We start from the raw sequence: 16,596 nt of genomic DNA, 5'->3' as shown, positions 1-16,596 counted from the left end.
TTCCACTCAAACCTCCCCTCTGGCTTTCTCTACAAAAGTGTTCAGCAATTTGAGTGTGCTGGGGGTTTAGCTACCAAAAACTATTTCATCAAACTATTGCATCTTCATGTAACAGTTACGTCTTCACTTAAAATGAAGACAAATGCTTTGGAGACAGTGATATTACTATGACTAAAATGACCAGCTGCATCCTGACTCCTATACAAAGGATGGTTCTCAAACTTTTCACTTTGAGCATCATATTTGATGTTATTACAGCTGTCATTCACTAATAGATGAGTATTTACAACACTGCAGAGTCCTCTCTTCTGCCTACATTTTATACAGAGACAAGGGCATCATTAAAACTCATCACTGAATAGACAAAAATGGCAGGTGAGTTCTGACCTCCAAGTTTCTGTAAAACCTTAGCACACAATGTGGTTGTTACCAGCCTTTATGCTTTCTGACAAGCCAAACCCACAAACTTGAGCTGTTGTGAAGAAATAGAGCATGCATTTTTTTCAAGCAAGCCAGCTAAAAACTTCCAGGCCAACTGCTTGCTTTTCACTCAGTTTCACATCACATAGCATTTACAAGTTCAGAACCCAGGTTTACTGAAGAAACAAAGCAGTAATAAAAATGTTTTGGCCCAGGTTCACTTCATCTACTTATAGATACCTGAGATACCTCAGTTGGGGCAGAACAGCTTCCTGTGCTCTACCTACCCAGTAAAAAAACAATGCTAAAGGGAAATTTGGTCAGAGACTTGAATCTCATCCTAGTGAGAGTGCTCTTCTTCCTCCAACTATAAACCAAAAGTAACCAACTATATTCCAACTTAGAAGTCTCAGTTTAGCTCAGAGAAATTGTGTTCCTAGCTTAAGTGTTGTCATTTACGTGAACCCATTTACCTTGCTCACTAGCAGCAACCACCTAGAGGAGTTGAGGATAGCCACCTTTAAGAATGCTATGAGGCATGCATGAGTCCTCCTTGCAGCTGGGAAAACTGACATAAGAAAGAAGTTTGCTCAAGTCCATGTAACGAGTCGGTAACAACCTCGCACTGCAGCTTCCTGGATCTTCACCCTGTGCTCTGCCCATGGAACCCACTACAAGGAAAACTGCCCTGTACAGAATCATTCCCTTTTCCACGTCAAAAAGTTTTACCAAAAAAAACTACAGATAAGCAGTGTATGCAATTCAAGGCCAAGCTGGACAGAGCCTTGGGTGACATGGTTTAGTGTGAGGTGTCCCTGCCAATGGCAGGGGGGTTGGAACCAGACAATCTTAAGGTCCTTTCCAACCCAAACCATTCTATGATTCTATGAAGTAAAGCAACTGTTCAATTGTATCTTGACCCTGGAAAAATTTATTTCCAGCTTTGATTCTTTGATGTCTTAAAGCTTTTAAGAGAAAGTTGAAGATTCAGCTAACAAACATAATGCTGCAGTCAGTACATTAACCACAATGGTATGTTACATTTTCTAGTTTAAGTAGTATTTGTGCTACCTAATTTTGCAATCAAAATAGAAACCTTGAAGCCAATAATGCACAGATCTTAGGGGGAAAGAAAAAAAACAAGCCAGGTAACTTCATTTTAAACAGAGCAAGCCTTATAATATGCCATGAAGAGTTCAGAGATTTCAGTTCTGTGAGTATGTTATTGCCATTTCAAATGAAAGCCCTCCTATCTTTAGTCTTGCCCAGCCCATGCTGTAGCAAGTAGGACAGCACAGCAAGAGAAAAACTCCTCTCAAAACACAGCCTAACAATGGAAATTAAACATTAGCACTTTGCTTCATGAGTGCAGCAGGTATCACTTAAACAGTATTTCCAAAGACCCTGGGACTTCAGTACAGCTACGGAAAAAGTTAGCCTCCTAAACTCAGGGGTTAGCATGAACCATCTGCCTCACACTGGATTCCTACCCTACCAGTCAACAAAGCTTTTAACATACCAGGTGAGACAGAACACCATTAGCTTGTTCCATCCCATCACAGAACAAGATGGCATAATAGATGTCCGTTGTGACAGACAGACAATACTGTATAAAGAAGGGTTTTTTTAATGGCAGAATCAAATTGGACACTACTGGCTAACCTGGAGTAAGACCTACATTTTTCCCTTCTGGAGTTTTTTATTTTCTCTTGAACCCCAAACATTCTTTATAATCAGTTAAATCCAACAGTACTACAGAGGGCTCAGTTCTTAAGCATGCTCTGCACCAGGAAGGGTTGGTTTTACATCCAATTAAAACCAAAGAGTTGCTGTTTTCCAAGGGCAGGAGTTCTTCACTGGTCACCCAGCCGGAAACCTTGGCCCCAGTTGTGTCTTCCACCACCCTGCTGCTCTTCTGCAGCTCTTCTCATGCTAGCAGGTGGGACACCAAACCCTGACACTCCTCCTCTCCTATTTGGCAGCCAGCGGTACCTAGGACGAGCCAGAAGAGACAGAGAGAGTTTGAGAAACAGCTCTACTTTGGGGGTAAATGCCAGACTACTTTTCCATGCACTTCCTTTTAGCTGATAGACTTCACAATAATACTGGCTTTTCACACTTTTCTTCACAGAATTCTTTCCAAATCTAAGCCCTCAGCACAATGAGAAATAAGAATTGTGGGGAACTTCCATCTCTGGGATATGGTTAGATAGAATAATCCAAACATAAGGGAAAACACACATGATAAAGGAGTCTCACTGTTGAGAATAAAAGCTGTGATACAAACTTTATTCCCCCAACTTCTCTACCTTTTTTCCAAGGAAAATAATCTTAAAAATCCACATGACTACCAAGCATCTCTCTCTTCAATAGCTGCAAAGCTCCTGTAGTCGTAAGCATCTGATCATCTCACTGCTCTCCAAGCAAGTATTCCTGAGGAACTGAGGACCAAAGAGACTAAGGGAAACATGAGCTTGTCTGAAATCAAAGCTCAAGTCACCTGGCCAGAGCAAATGAGAGTTGTAGGACTTCATCATCCAACTTAAGCTACCATGTAAATAGAGTGATCTAACATGCAGCTTCCGCATTTTGCAAGGGATGCCATCAATGCAGAGTCATTTCAGCTCTACAATACACCAAGTTCCTGCAAATCCCTTGCTGAATTTGACCACTAAAATCTGCAGCTCAGATTCTTTTATATAAGAAAAAGGATCCTGTATAGAAAAAGATCTTCATTATCATATTAGAGGTATCTGTAATTCATCACAGCATCGTAGGGTTTTTTTTAACAAAACATTACAGTGCAAAGGCAGAATTTATCCCTTTGTAGAGATATTTGCAGTACTTCTGTTCCTGCTTCTCAAATACAGAGAAAAATTAAATACACCTGTGAGGAATCAAGAAGATTGCACATCACTAACAAGATTGATGGCAGTTTTGGAGCTGTTATTACCTTGAAAGACATTTAAAAAAATCATTATGTCTTCTAATCTTTATAGAAAATGAGGTTTACCAGAAGGGGTTGCAAACTCAAAAATGAAGTTTGTTTACTCATTAAAACTTGCACAAGAAGTATAACTGTAATTCAAGTTTGCATCTTCTAGTTACCTGTTCATGTTATAAAAAGGGTTCACTGAGCTGCTATTTAAAGTTTGGTACAGAAGGAGTATTTACAACCCAAAAGGCTGAAGACAAGGGCAACTGAAACTACAAACTTTAGCTTCTGATTGTAGCATTTAAATGCCAGAAGAATAAAAAAGCACTTCAGAAACCAAGTCATGCAGTCTCAGTCAAGGTGACTGGTATGGACTGCAAAGCAGAATACATATTACAGACCTGAACATGTCTACAACTGACTCCTATTATTGTTACTTGTTGCTGAACTGGTAGCTACTGTAACGATACATGGATTTACAGATAGAAGATCATTGAGAGCAATTATTTTTCCCCCAGGAGAAAACTGGGAGGTTTTTTTGGTACTATCTGACAATTGTTAAGAGTTCACTTTACTACAGCTCAATTCAAAAGCAGAACTATGACTTTTACTCTCACTCTTAAGAGCGGGTAAAGGACACAAGCCATCCCTATGGCTAACAAAGAACTCTCACAATGGGCCATTTACAAGAAACTCAACACTTTTCATGACTCAGCAGCACAGTCAATAAGTAAGTCTGAAGCAGATTGATTTAGCGAAGTATTTCACACCTTAAAATCCCAGCAAATATATTTGATGAACAATACAGAAAACTGGACCAAACAAACAGTGAGCTATAGAATAAAGCCAGCTTACAGGAACTGAGGTGTGGACAGAAAATTCCTTCCTCCCAAATCCATTGGATATTTAAACATTAAGAAGAAATACAGGTGTCCAACCAGATTTCCTATCAGCTCATTGATGACTCTGCAAGGCAAAAGAAAAATAATTGCTTCACATATTGTCTTCTCTGAAAATAAATGAGTGACTATCTTCTGCCAGTTATTATTGTTCACCTGCCATGGGCATTGCTGAAAATTTCCCTTCCCTCAGCATTTTACAGCCACTTCTTTAGAAGGGCCAACCTTCAGTGCCAACACATCCACAGGCTGTTCCACCCTCCCTTCCAAGACTTCTCTACAGTCTGCACTGAAAATGCAATTAAATACTTGTTTACGCCAGGGAATTAGACCGTACAGCTATTAGTGTCTCAAATAATAGTCTGCTGAGCTTGAGAAGTTACTGCTGTTTTCACTGGACAACCTGTCTCCTGCTGTACTGAACCGTTTTGTTCCCAATTCTGCAAAAACACTGCTGAATGGAGGCCCCTGAGTATCTTCTGTCATGCATAGAAACAGCAGGTATCTAACAGCAAGCACTTTTCTCAAGTGACAGATGAGTCAGTAGGAGGCACAGCCAGAAAAGAGAATTTGGTTTTGCTGTACTACCTCCTTCTTTTATAAATCAACCACGTAACTTGTTATTGTCACTAATTGTGCTACAGCGGCACCAAGAGGCTCAAACCAGTGCAGGGCACCAATAAGAAAGACTGTGCACACAGGGGATGTGTGCAGCACGGAGTTTAGTCAAAGAAACCCAAGAAAGACCAATTAATTCAGCAGGTGCTAACATGGCACTCTGGGTTTGTTACTGCCATTTTCCCTTACTTCACAAGCTGACAAACATCATGTTAGGCAAGACTGTGAGGGAGAGAAGTAACAGCACTATCAGAGCCAAGCTAAATTTGTTTCTAAAACTATTAATGATGGCTGGTCATACAGGGTGACATCTTTCTTCACTGTCCAGTCCTCTCTTAATAAGAAAAAGGCCTAATGCATTGATTTACTAGAAAATAAAACAAATGTTTATTACTTTCCCCTCATCTATGTTCTCTAGTTCTCACATGCATATTTCCTCTTTGCTTCTATCTTAAAAGACCACCACGTGACACTGAGCATTGTCAGATTATACAGCTTTAAGCCTCTTATTTTAATATCACTTCTAATTCAGCAGTAAGTTCAACAGCCATAAAAGCTTTTATAACTTCAAACTGGCTATATAAGTAAATACATACGATCCACCAATGATGTAGTTGAATCCCAGAATAACCCATGGAAGGTAACAGGCCTGAAAAAGAATGTAGTGAAGACAGAGAAGTGTAAGTACAAGTTAAGGACATAAGCCTGCTCAACTTCTCACTGCACTAATAAGCGTGATTATAATCTCAGCGTTGTAGGCATTACACAAACCCTGATATATTAACTTAAGCAGATTCTACCTTATAAGGTAGGATACTCCAAACTGGGCAACCACTAACATTTTTGACAAATCCCACTCATTTTGTAAGTAGATGCCTCTTTTGCACTTTATGTTCCACAGCATGCTTACATTTGGAACAAAGTCCTAACACTTCTGATTTTGAAAAGCCCTGGAAACAATCATCTAAAGACTTTTTCATCTGTCAGAAACAGATGAGGTTGCACAGGGATGAACAGTTTAAAATATCAACATTTTGTCACTTCGGTGTCACTACATTCAGCTTTTATCCAGGTTAATATTTATCAGGAATTTTTCCCCCTCTCTTCAGAGTAATGAATTTCAGTTGTGAGGACATCTTTCAGTAAAGCCACACTGAGTGACACTATCTGGAAGACCTTGAAGAAATTTGTCTTTGCTGCATCTCAAGGAGTATGTAACTATGTGAAAGCATGGGACATCTTTAATAAGAGAAAATACAAATATTTTACCCCCCACCCCTTTCATCTGCATGTTCTGGACAGAAACCTTTCCAATATCCTGTCTGATGTACCTTAAATCTTGTTCCAAACCAAAATGATACAATCATGTCTCTGTTCAGCTGGGCCCACACATAAAGGACTGACATGATGAGTGGAATCATCAGCAACTGCAATGTTAAAAACAAGGCAAAAATTACCACTATTTCACAGAAGCCCAAGAAACTTAAACACGTAGCAGAACCTATAAGCTTCAAAATGGCTTGTAAGCATGATACATCAGCAAAAGCTGTAAAGATTGCCCCAGAATCTCTGCCATCATGGGTCATGGATCTGTTCAAAAAGTAACGAGAAAGCTAAGCCGAAGAACCTACCTGGTCATTCTCTTTTGCAAGACCATGCCAAAGCAAAGAGCTCCAACTTGCACCAAGTGAAAGAGCAGTTGTGGCAAACTCCTCTGCTCCCAGCTGTTTGGCAGCACACCACCACCAGAGTCAAGCAACGTATCTGTGCCACAACCCTTTCCATTCACAACCCAGGGCACTAACCCAAACACACTCATCTGGGGCTAAGCTAATCAATACATCAGACGAGGCCTTACTCCATCAAATTGCCAGCCATGTCTCCCTCAGGGCACCACAGAGGGAAGGTGCACCAGTAAATCACCATTTCAAAGTACTGCAGCCAGCCTTTGCAAATCCACCTCAGTAAAGCTTAAAGTTAACCTGTGCTCCATGCCAGGAGATGAGACCGTTTCAAATACCTCCTTATTGTGAATGTCTATTAGCTGATGGGCTATTTCTAGTGAAATAAATATAAAGCACGATTTTAACTGTCTGCTGATTTCTGAACTGAAGACAGTCTGTGCCAGCAACCTTTCCATGAATTGGTTTAACGCTGTGAACCGGCTGATGTGTTTGGAAGAGAGGTTAAAAGTCATGCCTTCAAGGGTGCCACTATTCAACAGGTTTCATGTTAAAGCCAGTACACAGGAATCAGTCCAGCTTTCCCCACGCCCCACAATGCACCAACAGTATTGACTCATCACACAAGCACCTTTGGGTCTTTATTTAAAACATTTTTATTTTACTGGGAAAATAAAGTAATATCTAATTTCTTAAAATACTACAGATGGGAACAGAGGCCCAGCTAACCTACTCTACCTTCTCACTTTCAAGTAAGCCACTCAATACAAAGAAAAAAGCCTTATTTTGAAGAAAAGCACATCTGTACATCAATCAGCTAATTCTCTTTTAAGCAATACATATATAGACATTCTCTTTTAAGCAGTAATGCAGATATAAAACTATTTTAAGTACCTTTTTAAAAAATACAAATCAACACAATCAGTCTAAAATTCATACAATACATGGGTGGCCTCAGAATGCTTTTAAAGAATTTTGCAGCATCTTCCCCACAACAGAAAAGGTTAAAGTGAATTTATGAACAACCCTTAACAGAGCTCAGCCCTGACTGCAGATGCACAATCACTATTTCTGTCTACCAGAAGTGCCTGATAAGTGATCTAATAGATGCTAAGAAAATTTTGTACAGAATATTAGAGATATTAGTGCAGGCTTTGAGTGACAGGGACAGAATAAGATGAGGAGAGAACAGCAGAGGCAGGCTGAAGACATGCAGTTATCTGATATTCTGTTGTGTCCAAGAAACACTCCTCCATTTCCCCCTTACTATCTGAGGAGATAAGAACTACCTCACAGAAACTGGTTCTTTAGTATTTTAATCATTTTTGTGAGGATTCTGCACTTCACAGTTCTGATCTGAATCTGAAGCTGCATTTCCCCCCCCGCCAAAAGATCCTTTGTTGGCAAGTAAAAGGCACATTAAATTTGAGAAGACTAATGAACCCAAGAATCATTTTTAGATTAAAAAAAAAAAAATTGGAGATCCACATTCAACAGAAGACACAGTGCATAGGTGACATCGTGTGTCCATTTTAGTAAAAGGCTGAGTGCTTCCAGTCTGCACAAAGAGCCAGTATTCTCTCCTTCAGTCCCGACCCAAGTTAGGAATGGCAGTCAGATACAGGCATGTAATGCCAGCTGAGGCTGACCCAAACTCAAAAACAGTACACACACAGCAATCCATTTTGACACAAACTAAGCCAGCCCAGCTGAACCATATCCCACAGTTATGTCAGTAATAATCTCTATAAAGTCATTAAGCAGTCAGAAGGTTCCATAAACTCATTATTTAAGAAACTGCCCTGCACTTACCTGCATGTCCATTACCAAGCCAGTTATCTATCATTGCACCATTAAGGAAAATGCAGCAAAACCTGAAAGACTAGAACAACAAAACAAAGCTGCACACACACACTGAACACGCATGCAAAGGCCTTTAAAATTAAAACTGTGTAGTGTTAAGTTAGCCACTGGAAAAAATGAAAAACCCCCAGTGATCTAGAGACTTACACATCTAGTTTCAGTAACTGCTTTTCAGTAGCCTTTCAAGCTACCACCTCAAGTCATTACCCCAAGGGCTGACGGACAGACCCACTGGCCTTCCCTCCATGATGAAACTGGCTAACTACAAACGAAATCAGTCTGTCCATAAAAGCATGTTACAAGTTTAATAGATGGATTCTTTCATTAGTTTTTTTAAAGACTAAAATGTTGGTTTTCTAACTAAACGAATACCAAACCATTAAAAAAATACCAATATATTGACACTGAGTCATAGAAAAAAAAAAAAAACTTGAAGATTTTTAAAAGTACTCTCCTACCTTGGAACCCAAAGGATCTACTTGCTGTAGTAACTGCTGAGCAGAAAGAACTACTGAAGAATTTTGCTATGATCAATCAGAAGGCTTTTAACAGTTCATGAATGTGTATAAAATAGCATCAGGCATTTTCCCAGATCACGTTTCTGGGCTGCTCCTTACATCATATAGGGAACAAGCAACTGGAAGCTTTTAAATGACCACTTTGAAAGTCAAGTCACAATCAGGTTCACCTAATAGCTCACAGCCAGCAACCTGCAATCACAATGCAGTTGGTAGTTTTCTTAACATAACTAAACACATGTTGCCTGGTTACTTCTGTGGTTCAACAGGACTAGCAGAAGTAGCAATTCCCTCCATACAGTGGAATGCAACTGGAGATAGTTAATCTATTGATAAAGGGAACAGCATTTCTACAGGCTAGCTCTCCTGGCTCTCTCTGGTTCACACTGATGTCACCACTCCCTTTTTTCCACATGCTGTGCCACCACAAATTGCTACAAGGAGGTGGCAACAGCAGAGAATGGGAGCATCTCCCAGGGATGGAGGTTCCACATCTCCACCCATGCCAGTTCTCGACTGTCCTTACAGTAAAAAGGGGTTTCCTTACATTTAAATGGAATTTTCTGTACTTCATTTTGTGCTGGTTTTCTCTTCTCACCACTGAGCACCAGTGAGAGAAGTCTGGTTCCACATCCTTTACTCCCTCCCCCATCAGGTATTTATTCACATGGAGTACTCCATCCAGCTCTGGAGTCCTCAGCACAGGAAAGACATGGACCTGTGGGAGCTGGTCCAGAGGAAGGCCATGAAAAGAATCAGCAGAATGAAACACCTCTCCTGTGAAGACAGGCTGAGGGAGTTGGGGTTGTTCAGCCTGGAGAAGACTCCAGGAACACCTTATTGTAGCCTGTCAATACTTCAAGCGGGCTTATAAGAAAGATGGGGACAGACTTTTTAGCAGGGCCTGTTGCAATAGGACAAGGGGTAATGGCTTTAAACTAAACGAGGGGAGATTCAGGCTAGATATAAGGAAGAAGTTGTTTCTTATGGGAATGGTTGCCCAAAGAGGTAGTAGATGCCCCATCCCTGGAAACATTCAAGGCCAGGTTGGACAGGGCTCTGAGCAACCTGATCTAGTTGAAGATATTCCTGCTTACTGCATGGGGTGGGAGGTGTTTGGACTAAATGACTTTTAAAAGTCCCTTTCAACCCAAACTACTCTACGATTCTATGATAAGACATCCCTGAGCCTCTTGTTCTCCAGGCTGCACAATTCCAGCTCTCTCAGGTTCTCCTCATGGGACAGATGCTCCAACCATCTGATCACATTTGTGACCATTCACTGGACTCACTCCAGTATGTCCATGTCTCTCTTGTACTTGGGAACCTGGAGCTTGATGCAGCCCCCTCATACATCTCACAAGCGCTGAACAGAGAGGAGCAATCACCTCCCTCAAGCCGCTGGCAATGCTTTGCCTAATACACCCTATGAGGCCAGTGGCCACCTTTGCCACAATGGCACATTGCTGGCTCAGGGTCAGCTTGGTGTCCAGGAGGACCCCAGGGCCTTTTCTGCCAAGATGCTTTGCAGACTGTCACTCCCCAGTCTGTCCTGGTGCCCGAGGCTGTTCCTCCCCAGGGACAGGACTCTGCGCTTCCCTTTGCTGACCTTCATGAGATTCTTGACCATTTCTCCAGCCTCAAAAGGTCCCTCTGAATGGAAGCACAACCCCCTGGTCTGCCAAGAACTCCCCCCAGTTTTCTGTATCCAAAACTGAGAAGAAAATTCAGTAAAACAGCAAAGCTCATGGAAAAACTGTTTCCCAACACTCCTAAACCAACAAGCCCAGTTTCTTCAGGAAGCTGACTCAGTGCAGTGCTTTGACAGACTCAGTTTACCTGTACCCAGCAGGTAAAGGGTCTCTCCACAAGCTACCTGAATTTCCAGCTCAGGGAATAGCAGAGATCAGACGTATATGCACAGGGCAGCTTAAACACACTAAATTCACTCTCAGCTCACACAGCAGCCCCCAGAAGTTGCTAAATGAAGGAACACAGTGAACACCACAGAATCTCACACAGCACGAGCTGAACTTTATGTAAGTAGAACTCTAGTCCCCAGATCACATACTTGTATAAGCACGTGTATTAGTATTCTCCCTGCAAACCACTTCCTACCTTTTCAGAGAGATGAAAAACTCACCTGTGAGTATTTGCTACATTATAAAACTGTTAGTTGATAAAACCTGGTCTCTGAACACATTTGAGGCAGAAACAGGAGAACCAAAATATTCTAAAAGTTTGATGATGAGCAGAAGGATACAACAATGCAGATCCAGTTAAACAGCAGCATGAACATGTAATCTGCTGGCCTTCCATCAAAAGCCCCTGTAAGCAAAAAGAATTATTAGGAAAGATACTGAAATCTTGATAAGAAATTAAGAGGGTTTTTTACTTTAGGGAGTCTAAGAAAAGCTCAGCTAATAACAGTAGTGCCTTTACATGCAGTCTGTGGTTTATGGTTTTTATTTAATTTTAAAAAGCCTTAAAATAGAACAACCTACAGACCAAAAAATAAGATATTCAGCCTACTGCATTAAGTGCACAGTGTCTCTACTTAAAAAAGACCATACTTTAATTCTGGAGATAAGTGGTTTTAACTTCACAGAACTTCAAAATGGAGTTGGACCCCATCCTTTGCAACAAACTGCCAGTCAGAAGCACACAATAAGGAAGTACACTTGCACAGCAAAAGCAGAGACAGCACATTTAACAATAGTCATGTGAAAACCAGTCTTTACTTAGGCAAATTGCATCCTCTTTGCATCATCTGTTGAGACTCAAGAGATAGTTTTTACACCCCAGAAAAATTGACAAGGAGGGTACACATGTGCAGAGCATTCTGTTCCTTCTTCTAAGCTGAACTGTTTGCTTCATTTCCCATTTCAAATGTGTGTCAAATTTTTTCAGGACAGTAGAAACAAAAAAAAAAAAACCAAAAAAAACCCCAAAACCCACAGCCAAAAACCAGAGTAATATTCCCTGCCAGTCATACTACATGACGTTAGATTTAGATGCCCAGTTGAGTTCTGGACCTGGCAGAGACAAGTGTTGAACACACACACCCAACAGCTCCTTGCAAACATGAAAACGAGCAAGACTCCTACCAACTGTCACATAGCTCCCCACAGACAAGGAAAGCCTGAGAATACTGCTGAAACAGACCCACAGCACACAGTGGCAAACACAGCACACTACAAACAAGCTGAATTACGCGCTAAGAATGAAACAAAATGCCCAGGAAGAAGGCCACTGCTTACTGTTTGCACTGTTTGACTTTCTACAGCTATTTTACATGTCCCCCAAAAATTAAAGAAAGAAAAATCTACCTTTAAGCATCAGCTTTTTAGAATAACTACAGGATTTCAGCCTATGTAAATCAAAATTCATATTTTAGTCATTTTAAGTTTATTATTTAAGTTCAGCCATGTAAGTTACATGACAGGAAAAAAATAAAACCACCAAAACACTTCAAAAATATCCTTTGAAAACTTTTGAAGTTGGAGAACTACATAAACTGGAGGATTTTCCTTACCATTGCCATGCAACAAATAGAAACAAATAAAAAGGAAGCTGACTAACCCTATAGAGACTCAGCACAGGAGTTCCTCCAGAAGAGGAAGAAATCAAAGCAACTGTTATCTCCTTAAAGTTTTTCACTTCTTATTACCTAGGAATTACTAAAAATAGCATTAGACAAACTATTTAAGTTGACTTTCCAATATTTTTCTATAGAAAACTGAGCTACACACTGCCGAAAAGCTGAGCACAGGGGCAAGGTGAGCTCTAGCCCACTAGGTCCTTCGATAGGGCCCAGGGTATAATCCAGTCATCAGGGACAAGCTGCAGACTCATAATCTCAGCATCTGTATGATCCGTACTGCTGGGGAGTGAACTGCATATTCTGCTTTCCCTGTTGATATTTGTTATGTTCTGCTCCAACAGAAACAAAACACAACCTCATCAAGCTCCTTTTCCTCAGGAAGTGACAGGTCAGCCTGTTCAGAAAGCACAAGCACAGTATAAAACCGTACGAGTATCTTTGACAGCTAAATTTGAAGCTAGCATGCAACGCCAGTGTATGCTCAAAAACCACGTGCAACCCTGAAAATAGAAGTTTCATGTCCTCAGTTTCACAGGCAAAAGGAGACATAGACCCACAGACCTACACTGATTTCCACCTGTAAACATATTATCAACAATTTATACATCCCCCACTCTCAGAAGGATTCAAGCCTTTTTGTAGAGGGGAGGACTGACCTAATCAAGAACTTGATTTATACACCCAGAAAATGATTACAATATAAAAGAAATGCATTGATTCAAACAACAACACAGCTGACTTTCCAGTTTCAAAATCCAGATGCATTGTACAGCAGGAACGTCAATCTACTGCTGAAAGAACTTACTTCCTCTCTTGAGACTTCTGTCACAGCACAGACAACCAGAGCATTTTATGAGTATATGTACAAGCAATGATGTCTTATAATTTGCCTATATCAGAACTCCCACTACACACAGCTTTGCACAATAGAGTGTTTTAACTGCCACTACTCTAATGTGTTCACAATAACTGCAGAAATGGAGGAGGAACTGTTTCTAGCTATTAAACTTCTGCTTACTTTGACTAAGAAAACCAAATATGATCTGGCACCACTTCTTCCTACCACTTCTACTATTACAACTTACATGGGATTCCACAATGCTGTCTGGATGACAGGCTTAGCAGGGAGCTCTTCTCTCTGGTGGGACTTCCCAAACATCACCATGCAATGCACTTCCACTTACACCATCAGTTCTAAGACTCCATTAGAACTACATCTTGTTCATCAAGGCTTTTAGGAGGAGCTTGGCTTTGCAAATAATTATTTATTTCAACTGAAACAATTTCTGTCTAGCTTTAATGAACTGTGCAATGCAAAATGAAACCAGATCTGAAGCTACTTTGGAACAACAATCCCTTTTTTGAAATGATCCATTATTTGATCTCCTTTCTTCCACTCTTAATTTTCCCCCTAACTGAAAATTCAACTAGTTCCTTAGCCTTTTCACATTTCTGTTCGACAGAGGGTACACCAAACAGACTAACACAGGTAAACATCCCTTTTAAAAGAAGGAAAAACTGATACTGTTATTTTCTCAAGCTGGATATATCCATTATTACATATGCTTTGTCATCCTTCTCTGTTAAAGGGTATCAGCCACAAGAAAACAATAGGTAATGTCATCTTTTAATCTCCCTCAGCCATTTCCTGAAATCCAACAACAAAGAGCACCAGGCCCTCCTACTGAAACTGTGTGCAGTTCTGGTGTCCTCAACGTAAGAAGGACATGCTGCTGTTGGAGCAAGTCCAAAGGAGGCCACAAAGATTATCAAGGGCTGGAGCACCTCCCATACAAAGACAGGCTGAGGAAGTTGGGGCTGTTCAGCCTGGAGAAGAGAAGCTGTGTGGAGACCTCAGAGCAGCCTTCCTGTATCTGAAGGGGGCCTATAAGGATGTTGGGGAGGGACTCTTTGTTAGGGACTGTAGTGGTAGGACAAGGGGTAACAGGTTCAAACTGAAACAGGGGAAGTTTATATTAGATCTAAGGAAGAAGTTCTTTACAATGAGGGTGCTGAGGCACTGGAATGGGTTGCCCAAGGAAGTTTTGAATGCTCCAACCCTGGCAGTGTTCAAGGCCAGGTTGGACAGAGCCTTGGGCGAACATGGGTTAGTGCGAGGCATCCCTGCTCATGGCAGGGGGATTGGAACTAGATGATCTTAAGGTCCTCTCCAACCCAAACCATCCTATGATTCTACGAGTATCAATTTCAGATCCTAACTGAACAGGCTCCCTGCCAAAGGGAAGGAGCCAGTCACACAAAATCCATTTTCAGAGCAGTTTCCCACTGACCAACATGAGTCACCTTTCTCACAATTCTGCCCGCATCAGCCACAACCCCATCGCCACAAACGTTCCCAACAGCAGCTCTATCTGATAATGCTTAGTCTCTATGAACTCCAGACAGAGTTCCCCATGTGCATACAATTTAACAGATAACATACCTGTTTCTAATCGTGATGAATATTGATACAAGAAATACAAATTCACCAAGTAGAGAAATCCTGTTCCAGGTCCCACTGGGAAGAAGAAAGTTGCAGTTATCGGCCGCCAGATCTGTCCGGATCAAAAGAGAAAGATGTATTTATATACTGTAGAATGAACACATATGCATAGCTTTTTTGTTCTCATTCACTATCAATCACTTGGAAGATCAAGGAGGAGATTCAAGATAGCCCAAGGATCAATTATTGCTGCTTCGGCAGCTTTTACAGCTGGTTTTTTGTTTTTTGTTGACTGGGGAGGGTTAAATCTGATAAACAAAGCTATTAAGACACAACTTCCCGGATTGCTTCCATCACATCTTCAGTATTGAGTCTTTATTGCAGTGGAAAAGGGATAGGCTTGCAAGGATGCTACCCTGTTTTAAAAGCATCCGTACAGAACCCATCCTTACCTGTTGAACAGAGGCCAAGAATTCACACAATAGCCTTTAGTGCTCCATTCCAGACAGCACACGCTGCTCTGTGTGTGTTGCACTTGCTTTAGAGAGTCCCCCAGCTACCACTATTGGGCAGAGCAAACTGCATGGCAGCACACAGCAAGGGCAGAACATGTCTGGCCATTTATGGCTGAGCTCTTTAAGCCGCAACACTTCCAAACAGAGTACTGGGATCCTCATAGCTTCAGAAGGAATAACAGAACTAGAGGAAAAAAAAGGCATTTAAGCTACTAAATTTTGGGGACAGTACATGAAACTAACTACAGACAGAGTGGGTTTTATTTTATTTTTTTTTGCCTCAGCGTTTTTCACTGAAGGTATAATGAAGACATACAACAGAATTTAAAAGGTTGAGATATTTTCTCTTCCTTTGCTTTCATTTTCAGTTCATCCAATGGGCACTCTCCCCCTACACTCCTGCATACCAGAACACTGCACCTGGAACCCCCCAGTGCAAGGAAAAAGGCTACATCCAGTTTGTGACCACTTTTGATACTGCTAACACACCCAGAAACACTGTGCATGCGAAATCACAGGACTTCACCTGTTAGTTTATGTCAACCATAGCTAGGCACATAGGCTGACAATCCCAAACACACAAGCTTTTTCAACTTCCAAGCAAGAAGGTGCAAATGATGCTCTTTAGCCCTGCCTTAGTAACTCCGGAGCCACCTGAGGTTTAGGACAGTTGCACATCTGCCTGTAACCCCTGTTCTCAAAGTCACAGTCACACAGCAGAGGCTGGGCAAGTCACCTGAAGTCACAGCCACAGGTTTTATGATCGGAGAGTGCCTTGGCACAACAACTGGTGCCAGCCAAAGCAATGCCCCCCAAAACACAGGGAAAAAGCAACACCAGAACGACATGAAAGAGGAACTACAGGACTCCTGAGGGGCTCCAGCCCTACTTCTCTCACCCAGGGTCCCGGGCAGAGCCAAGCACCACCGTCCGTGTCACCCTGGTGGGGAGCCCGGGGCCTGCAGAGGCAGCGCACAGCTAAACACGGGGTTCAGCTGCAGTCCTTTTGTAGGTTATGCAGGAACCCGGCTTCCCGCTGGAGGTGATCGCGGCGACTCCAAAAGGCTGCTCGGTGGGTGACTTCCTCCGGGACAGGGCC

General features: G+C 41.6%; 1 protein-coding gene across 1 annotated transcript; it reads right to left on the bottom strand.

Annotated features, from left to right (window-relative positions):
* Positions 1-1,748: 1,748 nt before the first annotated feature.
* DERL1 (derlin 1) lies at positions 1,749-15,094 on the bottom strand (the record flags this gene model as incomplete). Its single annotated transcript, XM_010023484.1, has 7 exons — positions 1,749-2,412; positions 4,211-4,321; positions 5,469-5,521; positions 6,204-6,299; positions 8,367-8,393; positions 11,199-11,263; positions 14,983-15,094. Coding segments are annotated over 7 exons (603 nt in total), but the record flags the coding sequence as incomplete, so codon positions are not given.
* Between the last annotated feature and the right edge of the window lie 1,502 nt (positions 15,095-16,596).

The sequence above is a fragment of the Nestor notabilis genome, unplaced genomic scaffold (genome assembly GCF_000696875.1).
Source record: "Nestor notabilis isolate BGI_N333 unplaced genomic scaffold, ASM69687v1 scaffold4621, whole genome shotgun sequence".
NCBI classification, from domain to species: Eukaryota; Metazoa; Chordata; class Aves; order Psittaciformes; family Psittacidae; genus Nestor; species Nestor notabilis.
Note: the sequence above shows the minus strand (reverse complement) of the source record. Positions and strands in the feature narration are given on the sequence as shown.